The sequence below is a fragment of the Melanotaenia boesemani genome, chromosome 3 (genome assembly GCF_017639745.1).
Source record: "Melanotaenia boesemani isolate fMelBoe1 chromosome 3, fMelBoe1.pri, whole genome shotgun sequence".
NCBI classification, from domain to species: domain Eukaryota; kingdom Metazoa; phylum Chordata; class Actinopteri; order Atheriniformes; family Melanotaeniidae; genus Melanotaenia; species Melanotaenia boesemani.
Window position 1 is genome coordinate 5,402,520 of NC_055684.1, and position 18,940 is coordinate 5,421,459.

Below are 18,940 nucleotides of genomic sequence, written 5' to 3' on the forward strand. Positions count from 1 at the left end.
TCTCAGACAGCTTAAAGATTTAATAAGTGATTTGTTTGGTGACTGAATCCACAGGCCAGTAGACTTCACGTCACTGATGGTGCATTCTAGTTGTCCTCGAAAAATCCAGAAATGACTAAGTGATTTCATTTTTCAGTGCGGCAAACTCGTAAGTTTCAAAAGACGCCAAGATTCCAGATTTAAAGATGGCTATGCTCAGTACCACTTGTTGTCCATTACTGTTTATTAAAATTCTTTTTAAAATATTTTGTGTCCGTTATGTTTCTGGTGTAAACAGCAGCGAGTTGTTGTTACTGATAATTACATTATTATGGCAGGTTTGTTCGTATGGTTTATTATCACCAAATTTGGCTGCTGTTGTCATGGTACGCATTTTTGCAATGGGTTTGTGATTTTCTAGTTTATATGGCATTTGTAGATGCTCACAAATTGGTTATTTTGGAATAGTCCGTCACATATTCTCGGCTGCTCGGAATTCCAAGACAACTGGAATACACCATTAGCCACAACACCTATGAGCTAACAGCAATATTGGTCACTCTGGAACGATTCAGTGCTCCTACAAAATCCACAGAAAATATAAACTTTCACTAGCATTCATCTGATCTAAGGCACCTTAACACATCTGAACCATCTGTGAACACAGAGCTTGGCTGAACTCTGCAGATTAGCACATAGCAGCCTGTTGAGCATTTTAACCGTCTGGCTTGTAAAACACAACAACTAGCTCTTTCCAGCGGATAGTTGGAAAATGGTTTCAAACAGGGAAACAAATGCTATTGTCACCTGGAACAGTCGGCTGCAAAATATGACCTTGCTAACAACCTAGAAATTATTAGCGACCTTAATCAGGAACTGATGAACTCCCACCTGACAATCCAAATGTGGGGTAAAGTAAGCATAAGTAGTGACAAAAAAATAAACTTTGCTCCAGTCCCCTGAAATTAACCCGTTAACCTTGTTCCCTACTGACACAAAGCCTAAACAAACAATGCACTCTATTAAAACATGAATGACATTAGATTTCGCATAATAACTAATCTGCAGATGGAACATGGGACGTAGCACTTTGTGGTTAAGCATTCTAAACTTGTTTGGGTAATTTTTTTTCTTTCTTTTGTTGTTGCAGCTTCAAGTGTTAAAGGCCAATCTTTAAAAACAGAGGGCCTAATGTCCCCATTGAAAATAATGAGGATTTGCCGTGTACACAGAACAGATATTGATTCATATCAACTGCATTATTCACCAACAATAACAATCATTGTCAAAAACAAAAGTGGTAGGACTCTGTTATTGAGTAAGATAAAGGAGTAGTGGAGTCTGTGGGGATTCATCACAGGTGGGAATTTGTTGTGAGGTTGAGGTGAAGATGTCTGTGTTTCCATGGTAACAGAAAGATATTAACTTGTGGAGCTGCTCCTGTGTCAACAGTACAACAACTTCCTGATATCCTAAAGATGACGTTCCATGTGAGTGATACCACCATCCAGAGCCCTGCAGGAATTTAGCCCTTTAATCGCTGATGTCCAGGTACAGGGGATGCTCCTCACTGTAGTAGCTTCCAGTTTGTGAAAGTTGCTGCGTTTTGCTTTTTGTTTTTGAGTGTTTTGTTCTGCATGCGCTCAGTTGCCCACATTGGTGTCTCTGTCCCCAATGAACCAGCGCATGTGGAAGCAGAGTGCGAGGAAGCCGGTCCCCAGCAGGTCACCAAGGGCCGTCAGGTACGGGATGGAAAAGTTGTCGGGGTCCATGCCTCGGCCCCACATCCAGTGAACCATCCAGTCTGCCAGGTAGAGAAGGATCATGACCTGTGGCGGGACCAAGAAGAAGCAATGAGGACTCTGGAATCGAATCCAACCAAAATTATATAGTGGCAGAATATGTTAATCTATATAAAGGTATGTGTACCTGCAGTAGTGCAGCTACCAGGTAGAAGGTGATGAAGATGGGCGTCAGCGTAGTGTGTCCCCCCCTTAGGGAGTTAATGGTGTAGAGAAAGACGATGTGGCCCGGCGCAACCAGGAGGAAGAGCACACGAGCTGAACGAGAGTTCACAGCTGGAAAAGAGAGGAGGTGGAAAGATGGTTAAAATCATTTTAAGATGTTTCCAGGATTGCTGCAAAATTGGCTCATCAGGACCGAACCTGGAACTAAAACTCAGGATCCATGGGTGGGGTGAGGTATTATGGAAGAAATAAGAGCTCTGAGAAGGAGGATATAGAAGGACATCTTATCCCTCCCACAGAAGAGGCGGTCAGTTCAAGGTTTTGTGTCTGTAGGTCATAATATACCTCTGGTTTGATTATTTGTGATTGTTTTATGCTCATTATGAGTTGATTTGTTATCATTTTGAGAATTTTTCTGGTTTAATTTAGGAAAGACAACTATCTCTAGGGTTTCCAGTGAATGGTCTGCAGAAGAGAAAATATCCAGTGAGCAGCAGCTGCCTGGATCAGAATGTCTTGTTGATTATCAGAGGTCAGAGGAGAATGGGCAGACTGGTTGGAGATGATAGAAAGGAAACAGGAAATCCAATAAGCACTGGTTCCCACCAGATAGTAGGGAATTTAGTAATGGTTTAATGGGGCAAGTTTATTTGTATAGCATAATTTAACAACAGGGTGAGTGAAAGTGCTTTACAAAAACACTGAAACATAAAAAAAAAAAAAAATCAAAAATTAAAATTAAAACTAAAAGAGAGGAAGAAGAAAGGACAATAGACAAAAACAGTTATAAATTATGACCAAAGTTTGAAGATTCCAGCTTAAAAGAAACAGATGCAGATTTGGATTTTTAAATAAAATCTATTGAACTGCAGCAGAGAACAGGTGGGTCTTAAACCTGGATTCAGCTGATCTGAGGCTTTCTGGGAGTTTGTTCCAGACATGTATATATTACATACATGTATATATTAATATACATGTATATTTATAGGTAGAACCTGTAAAAATACTGTTACAATAATCGAGCCGACTAAAGATGAAAACATGGACTAGTTTTTCCAGGTCCTGCTGAGACATCTTTTAGCCTTGATATGTTAAGGTGATAGTAGGCTGATTTTGTGAGTTCCTTAATGTGTTTTTCAAAGTTAAGGTCCATCGTCTGTATTTCATTGACTTTGGTCACAGCGTCTCAGTGCTGTGGTGCTGTCTAAAACCTGACTGGAAGACATCGCAGCGATTGTTTTGTGTTAAAAAGTCGTTTAGCTGATGAAAAACAGCTTTTTTGATTATCTTACTTAGAAAAGGAAGATTTGAGATCGGCCTGTAGTTGCTCATTTGTGTCTTGTCTAGGTCGTCCCTTTTTAGCAGGGGTTTGATTACAGCTGTTTTTAGAAGTTCTGGGAAAATGCCCGAAATTAAACACAAGTTCAAAATCTGTTACAGATCTGGCTCTAGAGTCTTTGAGACCTTTTTAAAAAAGCCTGTGGGCAGGATGTCCAAGCAGCAAGAGGAGTGCAGCTGATGTGAGATGTCGCCCAGATCTTTGCTGTTAATGGGATTAAACTGTCATGTCTGTTGAACCTGCTGTTGATGAACCAACTTCTTGTCTGATATTCTGGATGTTTTCTGTGAAAAATTTGGCAAACTCATTGCAGGCCTTGGTGGAATAAAGTTCAGGTGCTACTAACACAGGAGGGTTTGTTAACCTGTCAACAATAGCGAACAAGACCCGTGCATTATGGGAGTTTTTGCTAATAATGTCAGAGAAATAGGACTTCCTTGCATTCCTCAGTTGTAAATTATAAGAGTGAAGTTTCTCTTTATAATGAAACCTGTAGATTTGTTTTTCTCCATATGCGCTCGACTTTCCGATACTCTATTTTTCCATTTTTCATCAGTGTGAAAAAGAGAAGAGAAGACCTGGTTACACATCCCACTCCTATTTTCAGTTATACACCGTTTTGTGGTCACCTCCATTGAGACATTAGTGTGAACAGGAATCGTACCCTGAAAGAAAACACAGTAATGATCAGACAGGCCCACATCACATATGGTAACCTTTAAAACGTCCAAACCCTTCGAAATCAGTAAATCTAGAGTGTGTCCTTCAATGTGTGTGGGCTCTGTTATATGCTGAGTCAGAAAGTTGTCCAAATGTGACTCAGGTCTTTAGTCCTTTTGTCCTGATGGTTGTCGACATGGATGTTAAAATCACCAACAATAATTAGAGTCAAAATCTACACAGATTATAGCAGTATTTACTTTAGATATATAGTTATATATCTATAAATGACCTATCTAATAGATCATTTAGGTTTAGTATTAAGTATTTAGTATTAATTTAGTATGTATCTCATAGCTTAAACCCAGATTAAATCCCAAAGTGGTAAAACTACGCTACCTGCTGGCAGAAAATGGTAACTGCACGGAGGATTATTTAAGCTCCTTGCAATCAAAATAAAACTGAATGAAATTCTACCAACTGTGTAAATCAAACATCTGGAAACTCATCACTGTATCATCTGCTCTTACAGTCTGGTGGAAAAAACACAGAATAACTAAATCATCACTAGCTCCACATAAGTAAACCCCACTATGGCACAATCCCACCTTCATGTTACAAAACAAACCCATTCACTTCTCCACCTGGGAACAAACAGGAATCACACACCTCTGCCACTTGTTTTCAGACAACCAATTTATATCATTTCACACTCTAGTACAGGGTGGGGTTTTTCTCCCAACCTCAATCTTTTGGAAAACATCGGTAAAAACATCTATACAGTAAAAAGTCATCCACAGAACTCACATCACTCAAAGTGAAATGTTTAAAATGGGACTGGGTGATTCAGATATCGGCACACAATGCACTTCAGGTAGCACAAACAACTATCTCCATGCCAACCAGTTCACCCACCACAAGTCACCGTTACTGAGACGCTCTCCACCATCATGAGCTGCAGAGTCCCACCATCAGCTGATGATCTCTCTAGAATACTCATCCCCACCCAAATCTGTTACTTATTTCTCTAGCTGTCACTAAGAAAGTAGTCCTCCAAACCTGGAAATCCAAATTAATAATGTCCCAATCAACATGTCCACCTGTTCTACTGTTTTTGTTTCACTCTGTGTTATTTGTTCCACATCTTGTATATTTTTTTCTATATACGCACTAAACAGAATTGAAAATAATTTGTCAAGATGAAAAGGGGTGTTGAACTGTACATTATTGTACTGCTTTCAGGATATAATATGCTATACTGTATCAAAAGAGATATTTTCAACACTTTAATAATATAAAAATAGACAGTGATGATAGGGAACTGAAAATGAACGTGACCAGAGCTCAGGATTTGTGTGGGCAGGTGTTTGCTGCAGTGCTCTGCTTCCTGTTGGGCATCACATGAAGAAGAGCAGTGGAAGAGGAGCAGAGCTGGTGAGCCTTCAACTTTATGTAAAGTACACAAAGAAGTCAGACCAGTTCCATTTCTGGATCTTATCGGCTCAAATCTAACTTAAAACCAACAGAATTAAACTCAAACAAATCAGTGCATGATACACGTGCACGGTGCATGCGGTCCTGACGGACATCAGGGTGAGATCTCCTGAGACGAGGCGTGTCCAGAAACAGTGGAACATTCCACAGCTGTCCGTGACTTACTGGAGCCGAAGAAGGAGGTGCAGGGCGTGGGGCACTTCCTCGGGGTGTGGTTGGGATCCCCCATGGGCAGACCGTTCATGTGGAGGTAGGTGGAGATTCGACTGGCCTGAACCGCCACCAGGTTTCCTCCCACGCCTGGTCATGAAACAGAGTAAAACTATATATTTCTGCACATTTGAACTCATAAACAGCTTGAAAGAAACGCTACTCTTCAGCTTTATGTCTCCTCACCGTTGATGACCGGAGTGAAAACGGCCATGCCAGCAAAGTTTGGGTTGGTGACGGTCTTGTCCAGAATCAGACCTCCAACACTGAAAAAACAGAAACAACTAAGGGTGAGAACATCTTTCAATGTGCAGGAGGCTGACTGACAGTGAATGCATCACAGTGGATCACATCTTTTTTAATATGACGCCCATGTTCATCTGTTTCTTTTCTTCTACTTTATCCATTTAAATATCTTCTGTCCAGAACAAACGGAGCAGGGAAGTGAGACGTGTTCTACAGGTGACAGATGAGGTTTCCAGGACTGGGCTCTGGGTTCCATGATCCCTACCTGCTGATGGCCATGGCGATAATAACCGGCTCCCAGCCAGAATACAGGACCTCTCTGGTGGACGGGATCTTCCGGGCTATCAGCACCCACAGGGGGCACATGGCCACGAACGCCGCACACACCAGCGGGTTGGCGTAGTCATTGTACTCTGAATGAGATATACAGTACATATATAAATATATATATATAAAGAAATGCAATGTTTTTCATTTTTTTCCACATTAAAAACATTTTTTAATATATAAACCATGTAAGATCTGAATGCAATGTTTTTTTTCTTTTTTCCTCTATAAATATGTATTTTTATTTTAAATGTATTTAAAATATAAATATTTTCTGTAACATTCGATTACTTGTTTTGATTTCTTTCTTTCTATAAAACATTTTTATTTCTATTTTACGTTGCATGATTTTAAAGTAAATCCTTTTTTTTTATTTTACTTTGTGTGGCTTTATTTAGCAGTAAGTTTTTAAAAATGTTGGCAGAAACAGCTTAGACTTAAACAAAATGCAATACGGACATATTTTAACCGTGTCCATGAAGACATCATGTAAAATCTATTGAACAGCAGCTGGAGTTGGATCACGGTAAAGTTCCTGTTTCAGCCTCTAGGTGGCAGTGTTATTGCTCTGCCGACACTAAAGCAGACTTCAAACCCCAAAAAAGCTTTCAAGACTGCAGAGAACTTCCAGGTCCCATAAACCTGCCGTGTTTGTGTGTCTGAGCCAAAATATCCCAAATAGGCTCAATATCGGAGTTTGATGTGATGTTTAGAGTGAAGCTGTAAAGAGTCTGGCAGCTGCAGGAGTTACAGGAGGACTGCGCTCTGTCTGTTTGTCTGTCCGTGGCGTGGAGCTGGGGGAACCATGGGGAGTTGGGTGTGTTGCTCAGACCCAACAATAGAGCCACATAGCTGTGGAGCTTCTTGCCCTAAAACACAGGGAGATGAGGTGTGGGAGGCTTTCATCCTTATTTACAAAGTCAGACGCTGAGCCACATTTCACATGTTCCACACATGCTGCTCCTCTTTCTCACTTCAAAGCTGATGAAGGCTTTTGAAGCTGTGTGAAGTAGGACATGATGGCTGTGGTTAATTGCAGGAGCACATGATCTGTGGCTTTTTGGTTTGTGTTAGTTGTTGCTGTTGCCTGGTTTCTGTTTTATTTCCTGGTTTATTTTTCCCCCCGTGTATTTTGTTTGCTTCACTTCCTGTTCATCAGCACACCTGATTTAATTGGCTCATTTGCTTCACCTGCTCTCTGTTAGTTCACCTCTGTAATTATACCCCTTGCTTTCATTTATCACCTGCCAGGTCAAACAGTCACCTAGCGAGAAGATGAGGACCCAAGGGCAAGGCGAGGGGCAGGTGGGTGCAGGAATAAAGGCATGAAAGGAACTGAGTGACTTATCAAAACAACACTAGGAAACATGCCGATGGTCTTTGGTCTGGTCTGTCCAGAGGACATTGTTCCAGAAGTCTTGTGGTTTGTTTAGATGCAGCTTTGCCACCTAAGCTGTGCTGCCATGTAGTTTTTAGAAAGAAGAGGCTTTTTCCTGCAACCCTTCCAAACACGCCATACTGGTTCAGTCTTTTTCTAGTTGTAGTGTCATGAACAACAAGCTAACTGAAGCCTGGAGAGTCTGAGATGGAGCTCTTGGGTCTGACTTTGGGCTGAACTTGCTGGGACATCCACGCCTGGGCCTGTCCAGAATATTTTCCACTTGTGAATAATCTTTCTCTCTGTAGAATAATGGACTGGTGACAATTTAGAAATGACCTTCTAATCATCCTCAGATTGATGGGCAGCAGCAGTTGCTTCTCTAACATCACTTCTGATGTCTTTCTTCCTTGGCACTGTGGTAACACCTAAACACAGCAGAGCAGCAAACTAAACTTAAGTGTGTGATATTTTATGTTTACACTCAGTGTGGTTTGCATACTTCTCATTAAGTTGAGTAATATCTACTTTACAAGGCCACTGTGTTACAGTGGCAGTGTTACATTCATGTGAGTGGTATTACCTAACTCCTTGTAGAGTCCTGTTGAGATGCCTGCCAGCAGGGAAAGGGTAATCAGGTCTCCGAGGCTAGCAGCGATGGGTGTGGCCACGTTGTCGGGGTTGATGCCAACTTTTCTGGAAGCCACTATCACACCAATCATGACGAGACCTGTTGATTTCAAGTCAGAGGCGTCATAACACAGAAGACATCTGAAGTGAAGTGTGTGTGAATGTAATACCTTCTAGGGAATATATATATATATATATATATATATATATATATATATATATATACATACTGTATATGCTCAGAAAGGGGGATATAATCAAAGACATGATTTGATGCAATCTGTTGGTTGCTTTAGTTAGGTAACTATCTTTATAAATTGGCTTGTATGAATGACGTTATTATAAATTGGACTAATTTGGATTTGTTTTGATTGGATTACAATGAATTGGCTTAAACTGATTGTCTGTGAGGTGCTTTGAGATGACTTTGTTGTGAATTGCTGCTATACAAATGCAGCTGAATTAAATTGAATTGTAATGTAAAAAGGTCCAGAACTGGTTGGTACTGGTGGAAAAGAGGTATTATAGAAGTTTCTTTTTGTTAGTCAGTTTCACCAGAAAGTTTGCAGAATTAATACCTTTTAACGGTATTAATCTAATAAGAGTATTTTAACTTAAATGATATAGTGTATTATCCTGCTTTACCTGTGAAGCTAGATAAAGACAAATAAACCTTGGCATAAACATCATATTAAACCCTGATGAGTGGCTGTTATGAACATAGCTAGCTTCCTGTTTGGGGAACGTACCCAGGAGCAATGAGGCAATAAAGGCGGTGGCCACGCTCGAGGCGCACAGCAGCACTGCATGGCCCAGCCTGAAGTGTCCCTCTGGGATCCAACCAAAGATCACAGCAGCTATTGAAGCCAGGAACCCCACCACCGTGGCCTGGACCTGGACAAACACACACACAAACACACTCACGTTAAAATGTTCCATGTTGCTGTCAGTGTCAGCTTACATGTGCACTCCAGAGGCTATCTGTTACATCTGTCAAGCCTCCATATATATATATGGAGGCTTATATATATATACATATATATATATGTGTGTGTGTGTGTGTGTATGTATGTATGTATGTATCACTCCAGTAACCACAACTATTCAATTACCACAACAAGTAATAGAATAACAAAATAAGCATCTCCATATAAACTGAAGCACCTGTTTGTCCACGTGTAAGTTCATATAAGAGGTTAGGTTTAAAGTGTTCCTGGAAATATAGCCCTTAAGTAGTACATAAAGTAGTACAGACCTCCATCAAATGCCACACTGTAAAATGGAGATTGCCTCTAATTAGAATAGAGAATTAACAAATTAACAAAGAATAAAATATTGATAAATAAAATCCATCCCATTTAGACCCTTGTTTACTTTACTGCATGTGCAGTAGAATAAAAATAGCTGAGAAGAAAATATGTTGCTTGGATGCAGAGTCAAAGATCCAATGTGCAGGATTTAGCATCACCTAGTTATAGAAGTTATAGAATGTAATCATATGAACAAACACGTGACATATTTAGTCTTCAGTCAATGTTTGGTTTGTCATACGGGCGTGCTACATACTGAAACTGAGAGGCCATGCTTGAAAAATGTTTTTAACGTCATCATCTAAAGATTACAAGTTAATGATTTCATGATGTTGAGAAAGCAAAGTTCATAACGGGTTTATTATGTTGTTATCTTCAAACACCAAGGATTGCTTTGTCATAATATGGAGTGGGTTGTAATACTTTGCTCCAGTACAGTCAGTGTTCTGCTGACCAAACAGTGGGTTGGCCCGAATGACAGCTACTGGCTGAATTTGGGGTCTTACACAAGCAAATAAACAACTATCTGAGCTCAAGAAGAGGAATTTACAAAACTTAGTGCAGCAAAAAGAATTTGACATGCAATTCCTAATTAATGTTATGGATCCTCCACTACTGTGATGGCACTGAAGATTAGCAGTAAACACAGGAAACAGTGGTTTCCAGCTCAACTTAAATTTCCTGTAATCTCAAGAGGGAAAAAAAGGAATGAAAACATAAATAGTTGGTAGGAAGTAGCTCCAGACCCCTGAAACTCTGCTTTGGAAGTATAGAAAATGGATTGAGGGATCACACAAATCACACAACAACCAAACCACTCAGGGTCAAAAGAAAGCTCATGACTGTATAAGTTATTGATAAGCTAGAATTTATTTTTTTTATGCCAGGGTGGGGTGGGGAGTCGGAAAATAATAATGGACAAATTTGTGAAAGTACAGATGGGCAAATGACAAATTAACAACAGACATTTCAACTACCAAAAGTAGACCAGAAATGACGAGGCATGTCTTACTCTAGGTATGAGTGATGGTCAATGGTGGGTAAAGAAGAAAGACCATAGTGTGTTGTATGTCTGAAACATGTGTCTCCATCTGTCAAGCACTTGACAGAAAGAAGCTAAACTAGTTACAACCCCACTTTGGAACTTCTCATCCTGAATACAAAGAAAAACCTGTTGTTAACTTTAGAAATAAATGACTTGACTGTTGTATATAGCAGAGTTGTTTTACTAAAGTGCTAGTCATGGATTGTTTATGTCAAACACCAAATTCAGGCATAAGGGTGTCTTAATGATCAATGATCGAGTTTGTAGTTCTATCATCAGACTTGTAGCAACATGTCTTGGATATTCGGGTGAAGAGGGGGTGGTGCTGTCAACTGAACACCACCTGGTGGTGAGTTGGTTCAGATGGTGGGGGAGGATGCCTGTCAGGCTTAGCAGATCCAAATGTTTTGTGAGGGGCTGCTGGGAACGTCTGGTGGAGTCCTCTGTCAGAAAGAGCTTCAACTCCCATCTCCAGTAGAGCTCCTACCATGTCCCGAGTGAGGTTGGGGACATTAAGTCCAAGTGGGCTGTGTTCTGTGCCTCTTTTGTTGAGGTGGCCAATCGGAGCTGTGGCCATAAGGTCATTGGTGCCTGTTGTGGTGAAAATCCCTGCACTTGTTAGTGGACACCAGCAGTGACGGATGCCGTCAAGCTGAAGGAATCCTATTGGGCCTTTTTGGCCTGGGGGACTAGAGAAGCAGCTGATGGGTATCGGCGGGCTAAGCGGAGCGCAGCTTCAGCGGTCACTAAGGCAAAAACTCGGGCATGGGAGGAGTTCGGAGAGGCCATGGAGAATGACTTTCAGATGGCTTCGAGAAAATTCTGGTCCACCATCCAGCGGCTAAGAAGGGGAAAGCAGTACTCCGTCAACACTGTGTACAGTGAGGATGGGGGGATGCTGACCTCGACTCGGAACATTGTGGGCCGGTGGAGAGAATACTTCAAAGACCTCCTCAAATCCCACCAACACATCTACTGATGAGGAAGCAGAGTCTGGGGATCCTGGTGTTGGCTCTCCTGTCGGTGGGGTTGAGGTCACTGAGGTGGTTAAAAAGCTTCTCAGTGGCAGGGCCCCGGGGGTGGATGAGGTCTGATGAGTTCTTTAAGGCTGTGGATGCTGTAGGGCTGTCTTTGTTGACACACCTCTGCAGCATCGTATGGACATCGGGGACAGTTTCCCTGGACTGGCAGACTGGGTTGGTGCTCTAACTACAGGGGATCACACTCCTCAGCCTCCCTGATAAGATCTAGTCAGGGGTCCTGGAGAGAAGGGTCCGTCAGATAGTCGAACCTCGGATTGAGGAGGAGCAGTGTGGTTTTCGTCCCGGTCGTGGAACAGTGGACCAGATCTACACCCTCTTTATGGTCTTGGAGGGGGCATGTGAGTGCTCAATCAGTCTAAATGTGCTTTGTGAACTTGGAGAAGGAGTTCGACTGTGTCCCCCAGGGACTTCTGTGTGGGGCACTTTGGGAGAATGGCATGCCGGACCCCCTTGTACGAGCTGTCCGGTCTATGTACGACTGGCACCAGAGCTTGGTCCGCATTGCCAGCGGTAAATCAAATTAATTTCCAGTGAGGGTTGGACTCCGCCAAGGCTGCCCTTTGTCTGTTCATAACTTTTATGAACAGAATTTCTAGGCGCAGCCAAGGTGTTGAGGGGATCTGGTTTGGTGGCCTCAGGATTGGGTCTCTGCTCTTTGTGGATGATGTGGTTCTGTTGGCTTCATCAGGCCATGATCTTCAGCCCTCACTGGAGCAATTCGCAGCCTAGCATGAAGCGGCTGGGATGGGAATCAGCACCTCCAAATCCGAGACCACGGTCCTCAGCCGGAAAAGGGTGGAGTATTTTCCCCAGGTCAAGAATGAGGTCCTGCCCCAAGTAAAGGAGTTCAAGTATCTCGGGGTTTTGTTCACGAGTGAGGGAAGGATGGAACAGGCGGATCAGTGCGGCGTCTCTGCATCGGTCTGTCTTGGTGAGAGAAGGAGCTGAGCTAAAAGGAAAAGCTCTCGATTTACCGGCCGATCTACGTTTCTGCCCTCACCTATGGTCACGAGCTGTGAGTAGTAACTGAAAGAATGATATCACAAATACAAGCGGCCGAAATGAGTTTTCTTCATTTGGTGAGGGGGGGCTCTCCTTTAGAGATAGGGTGAGAAGCTTGGTGATCCGGGAGGGGTTCAGAGTAGTCGCTGCTCCTCCATCCAGAGAAGCCCAATAAGGTGGCTCGGGCATCTGGTCAGGATCCCTCCCAGATGCCTCCTTGGTGAGGTGTTCCGGGCATGCCTCACTGGAAGATGATCCCAGAGAAAATCCAGGACACGCTGGAGGGACTACGTCTCTCAGCTGGCCTTGGAACGCCTCAGGATCCCCCCGGACAACCTGGCGAATGTGGCCGGGGAGAGGGAAATCTTGGCTTCCCTGTTCAACATCTACATGCTACTGCTTGCTCAAATTATGAGAAACAACTAAATAGCTCCACCTCTTTGCCCATTTTCGAATTTTCCGGGAATGACGACACGCGTGACGCTGCCAAGATGGCGACGTTGGGAACCACCCAATGAGCTTCAATTCAGCTCTTCTGAAACCTACGGGTGACATCACGGAAGCTCCGCCCATCTATTTTATACAGTCTATGGTCAGAACTATATGTGGAGAAGCAGTGTTCGGCTTTTATGCTCCTCACTTGTGGAACAAACTCCCACAAAACTGCAGGTCTGCTGAGACTCTCAGCAGTTTTACATCAGGGTTAAAAACTTTTCTATTTGCTGCCTTTTATCAAAACAACTGTTAAATTCCCCACACTGGAACTGTATTTCTAGGATTTTATCTATTTTATTTTTTTCTGTTTTTATTTAATTTCTTTTAAAGTTTTTAATGCACTTCTTGTTGCTTTTTGCACCCTGCTGTAATGCTTTTAATGTTTTATGTAAAGCACTTTGAATTGTCTTGTACATGAAATGTGCTGTACAAATAAATTTGCCATCCTTGCCTTGCTTAGGCAGCTGCCCCTACGACCTGACCCTGGATAAATGGAAGAAAATGGATGGATGGCATCTGTCTCATCAAATGCTCAACTAACCTGAAGTAGTTTGCACTTTCCAGGTTTAAAAGGCTCACACTGTAGCAGAGGAACTGATCATTCCTTCTCCCATTGACATGGTTTTACAGAACTGATGAAGTCACAGTCAATAAACTAAAAACTATTTTATTGGAAATTTGTTTGTAAATTTCATTGTAAGCATGTGATAGTTGTGTTGGGGAGGGCTTGACATTATTTTTGTGGATGAAAAGGGGGTCCTGCAGAAAACGTTGGGTAACCACTGTTCCCAGGCAACAAAACACAACAGTTCTTATAGTATTTGCAACACAAATGAACACATAATAAACATGCTATTAAATTTCCATCAACACTGTAGATATTCTTTTATTTGCTGCACAATGTCTTGATTATTAATCCCTTTACTTCATGGCTGTTATATCCTCAAACTACTGTACAGGCCCACTTCAATACACCAAAACAGTCATAAGCTGTGAGGGAATCGAGACTGGAGCTCTGGTTATACCCTAATGCTGCCTTGACATTAGCAGCAGATCAATCCTTCATATACAGGGTTATGGTCTTCTTCCATCAGTTCTCAATCAATAGAATTTGATGGTCGGCACTTTATCTTGTTTTTTTGGGGGGATCATTCTTAAGCAATCTTTGCAGAGTATATTGTCCTCTATGGGAGGCCAGTGCTGTCAGAAGGTTTTTGTTGCCCTTCAGGTATATAAGCATCCAGATGAACATCTGGACCCAGCTGTTCTCAGAAGACCCTTTTAGAGAGTTTAGGAAAATGCTTTTGGATTCAAGGAACCTTTGAGCCCTCAAGCATCATAGCACAAGAATCTGTCGTGTCATCAAGATCAATGCGTGCCTTATGTGCCAGGGAGTACCTTGGAAAACCTTTTTCACTCAACACAGTCCGCCGCTGCATCCAGAAATGTAATCTGAAACTGGATTACACAAGGACGAAGCAGTGGACACGTGTCCTGCAGTCAGATGAGTCCACATTTTAACCGGAAAAAAAAACCTGACATCTGCATTTATGTACCGAATGAGAAGCCAGTCCAGCCTGTGGGGGCAAACGATGCATTGACATCATGGCATGGAAGACTTTTTTATGTGAAAAGGTATCAAAGAGTCTACGATTTTCTTCCATACTATGGTTGTCAAATATAAATATATAATAAATTTTGTAACAAATTTATCAACTTGCTGATGAATATTTGCACATTGTTTCATTGGTCCTTTTAAAGGGTCTGAATACTTCACTCCCCTGTGATCTGTCCACTGACCTCAAGTGTATGTAAACCCATTATCTAACTCCAGTTTGTTTAGTGGACGTCAGCATGGTCAGAGGCCCTCCACGATGATGTAAAACATATGACAGCTTTATTTACCTGGATAAGAGCCAAGTTCCCCATAATCATCTTCCACATGTCCTTGGCTGTGTCCATCTGACCAATATTAGCCTGAAAAAGACAGAAAAACACAACATTTTGATCGTTTTCCTGTGTGGGATTGTGAGTGCGTGTTTGTTGTTCCGTGCAAACACATGCTGTTGCATCTTGATCCCATCAGAACAATAAGATGTCAGTTCTCTGGACAAAGACACTCTGATCGGATCCCCCAACCCTGCGGCCGACTCCACTTATCTCATCTCTCTTTCAGACTCAAACACACACACACACACACACTGATGGTCTCAAGCGTCAAGTGGCCGGGGCTACAGTGAGCTACTGTGTGTCCACAGCAATGATCCAAATGGCCATTCACAGTGAGAGGACACAAACAGACAGCCTCCTCATCCTTTCTGCCTTCTCATTTACAAATACAGCGGAAAGGGAGAAATCTGGACTCATGTAAACTCCCCTTGTAAGAGTATCCGCTTCATGTTTGGGTTTAATTAACCACTAAGAGATGAAATGGATTAAAATGTGTTTCTTAACCCATACACTCCAAGCCATTTATTGGCAATCTTTGGTCTGCCTGCTTTTTTAATGCAAAAAATACATGTAGAGGCTTCATCCCAGTAAATATCCAGACATGTTTTTCAGCCTCAGTTGTCTGATTATGAGGCTAAAATGATGTAAAATGAATGTACCCCATCTCCAAGATGATACTGTAGCAAAAGACATATTTTCATTAGTTTCATTGAAGATGTTTTAAGTCTGATGGAATTAGTTGATCCTGACTTTAATGTCAAGAAAACCCATCACAAGATTTAAGAAACGATCTGTGTCACAGTCAGATTGAAAAGGCAAGGAACTGAACCCAAATGCACAACAGTGACGGAAGAGATGAAGCCAAGCAGTAATACCTGGGCTCTCCAACCCTTCTTCATCTATTTTTTCAGCCATCTGTCTGAAATGACCCACCCAAAATTACAAACGTATATCTTTACAACTACAAGGGCTCTGGTATAATCTTGGCCTTTAGATTACTACAGACGTGTCAGAATTAAGATACATGTTACTGTGTCACAGTAAATTCACCTGGAACATAGTAGAAAATGTAAATGTTATCTCTTCCTAAAAGAAAACCACATTACATTGAGTAAAACCAGAGAATGGCAGCACAGTTCATCTAGGAATGAGTACAAAAATCCTAGGAATGAGTAAAGTTGTCCTAGGAATGAGTACAATAATCCTATGAATGAGTAAAGTAGTCCTAGGAATGAGTAAAGTAGTCCTAGGAAGGAATAAAGTATTTTCTTGGCCCACTTTGGGCCCCTTACTACCAACGTGGCCTGGTTTAACCAGCACAGCAAACCTGATGCTGTCATGTCAACATGGAGAAAAACCTCTGAGGAAGGTTTCCACCACCTGGTTGAATCTATCATACCAAGGATTAAAGTAGTTCTGAAGGAAGTATTTATGAACGTTTACAACATTGTTTATATGTATAAAGAGCTGAGTAATAATGACCACCCACAGTGGGATGGTGTGGATGTCTGCGTGAGATGTTTGTCATCCTGTGACATTTTAGACAACCTAACACCATCCAGTACATGCCACAGGAAGAGCCTGACCTAAGGGTCACGTGTGCACCACAGCTCCAGTGCCATCGTAAATTTGTACGTATTTGCCACCACGAGTTTGCCTCCAATCAGAGCTCTGTAAACACGAGCATGTACTCCAGCAGTCATGCTGCCACCCAGAGAGGACAGACTGCCTTAAAACTTTAGAAGTTTTAGGGTGGAGCGATAGGAGAAACCAAACTGAGAAGCAGCTCATGCAGACAGGAAGTCTACATGCAGCTGCTTTCAGATCAGACTGCAGTCCATCAAGTGTTTATTCAGATTTTACAAGAAGGACTGAAAGTTCCTGTTGAAAGAATATGTAAAGAGCCTTCACAGAGACAGCCTGGCGTGAAGGTCCGTGAGGATGATGATGATAATGCCGTGTTTCCAGCTTTACGTGTGTGTGTGTTTGGAGGTGGTAGGATTAGTGGTGTTTGGGTGTTGGAGCGATTCATGGATGACATAAGATGCATTACAGGCTGCAAGTGCTTCATCTAAGTAATAACACTTTAACCTTTAAGCTATGGAGCAGATTCCTGAACCATGCTCAGGAGCAAATGCTGGAATATCAAATTTTTTTTTTTAATATCCTCATTGGATCAGAGGTATACAGTTTGTGCATCCTCTCTTACTTCTTTTAATAATCTCACTCAAATACTCAGAAGCAAAAAGGGTTAAAAAGTTCAAAGGAAACAGAATAAAAGAAGGAAATGCAGTCATGTGAACTGAACTCCAACAGCCTGTAATAGGGATTACATTATTTTTTCAGCAATAAGCGCATTAGGAAACTTGCAGAAGTCTTAATCTGCTCATAATTAGTGGCGGCGTGGAAAGAAACGTGGTCCTGCTGGGGCCAGCCAGCAGAGAGCTAACAGTCATGTCTGAGGACACGCACCGGACCCTGGCCAACCCTGTGCTGACAGATCTGGGGGTTTTTTGGTGCTGAAATATTCAGAAATGGTTCATTCAGTGTTGGAGTTCTAATAAAACAGTGACAAAAGGAATCTTGGCTCTGTCACTGATTCCCCATCACACTGGATAAACCAGCAGTGTCTCAAACCTGCAACACAAATCTTTTAGATTTCAATGAGAAAAACAGGCTCAAAATAATTTACTCAAGGAAATCCAGGATAACGCTTTGACATTACAGCACTACTGCTAAACTGAAAGCTTCGTCTAACTCATACAAGAAGCAAGCGGCGTTTGTACAAGCGTTTACCTGATTAAAGACACTGTTGCAATAGTTGTGCACGTCTTGTTAGAAACTGCAGTGTGAATAAGTTGAACTCTATGTGCTGGTTTGGCCACTGCTTGCAATGCTAATCAGCTGTTTCTCACAAGCCAGTGGAAAGAATGTGAGGACTGTTGTGCTTAAAAGCAACGCAGGGCTAATTCTGCTGTTCCTTCATACATAAAGAGCGTGCTGATAAGCAGTGCTGTAAGGTTATAGCTCATCCCTCCGGTTGGGTCTCCTCAAATGAACTACTGGTTTCAGGTCTTTCCATAGCACTCAGTTTGGAGTACGGCCATTACAAACATGAACTTTTTCTTTGGTTGAATGATGTGAGCTGAGAATTGTTTTCTTTCTCTGATTGTAACTCATCTAATTTAATCCTAAAAAGAGCTAGATCTCCAACGCCCCCGAGTGCCATCATTTCTACCACCACCAGTGTCCCAGGAGTGGTAGTGTGTAGCTTTGAGGGATAAACTGTGATGGATATTTTACTCTTTAGATGATCTACAGAAGTTTTCCAGGCATTTCTATCCCGTCCAGGAGGTTTACAATCCAGCCACTAAATGTAGTTTTATTCAGAGACTCTATCTGGTAAATCCACAATGATCCATGATAACAGCATTATTTATCACATTTCACCATAAAAACATCACCATCACTACTATGTTGCTAAGAGACCTCTATTTAGACCTGGACATGATGATGAAGCCACTTCCTGTCAGACTTTCCACCAATCAGAGAGCTTAGATTGACGGTAACGTCCAATCAGGAGCAGCCAAAGATCAACCAGTGAGCAGAAAGTTCTATGTGTGTGTGAAAAGAAGAAAAATAATGCTCCTCTATGGCTGGAATAAAGCCAAGAAGACGTTTCTGATGCACGGTGGCGCCACAAAGCAGCTGAGCTGGAGTTGGTTTAGTGAGGATAGCAGGTAAATAGTAGCAGGAATAACTGGAAATGAGGAAAAAGTGGAAACATGGAAATAGTTTCTGTTGTGTGTTTGTTTCAATAACAATATTTTTTCTCCTGAAAGCCAAGACTTGAGAGAACGATGAG

General features: G+C 41.9%; 1 protein-coding gene across 1 annotated transcript in view; it reads right to left on the minus strand.

Moving 5' to 3' along the window:
* slc41a1 (solute carrier family 41 member 1) overlaps positions 1–18,940 on the minus strand; it is a 33,689-nt gene continuing 14,749 nt past the window's right edge. The window contains exons 4-11 of the mRNA XM_041979762.1: positions 15,031–15,102; positions 8,980–9,124; positions 8,184–8,330; positions 6,161–6,308; positions 5,836–5,915; positions 5,605–5,739; positions 1,909–2,057; positions 1–1,808 (exon numbers count right to left, since the gene is read on the minus strand). Of these exons, the coding sequence (XP_041835696.1) occupies positions 1,623–1,808; positions 1,909–2,057; positions 5,605–5,739; positions 5,836–5,915; positions 6,161–6,308; positions 8,184–8,330; positions 8,980–9,124; positions 15,031–15,102 (1,062 nt within the window). The 3' untranslated portion in view covers positions 1–1,622. The remainder of the gene's footprint in view (positions 1,809–1,908; positions 2,058–5,604; positions 5,740–5,835; positions 5,916–6,160; positions 6,309–8,183; positions 8,331–8,979; positions 9,125–15,030; positions 15,103–18,940) is intronic.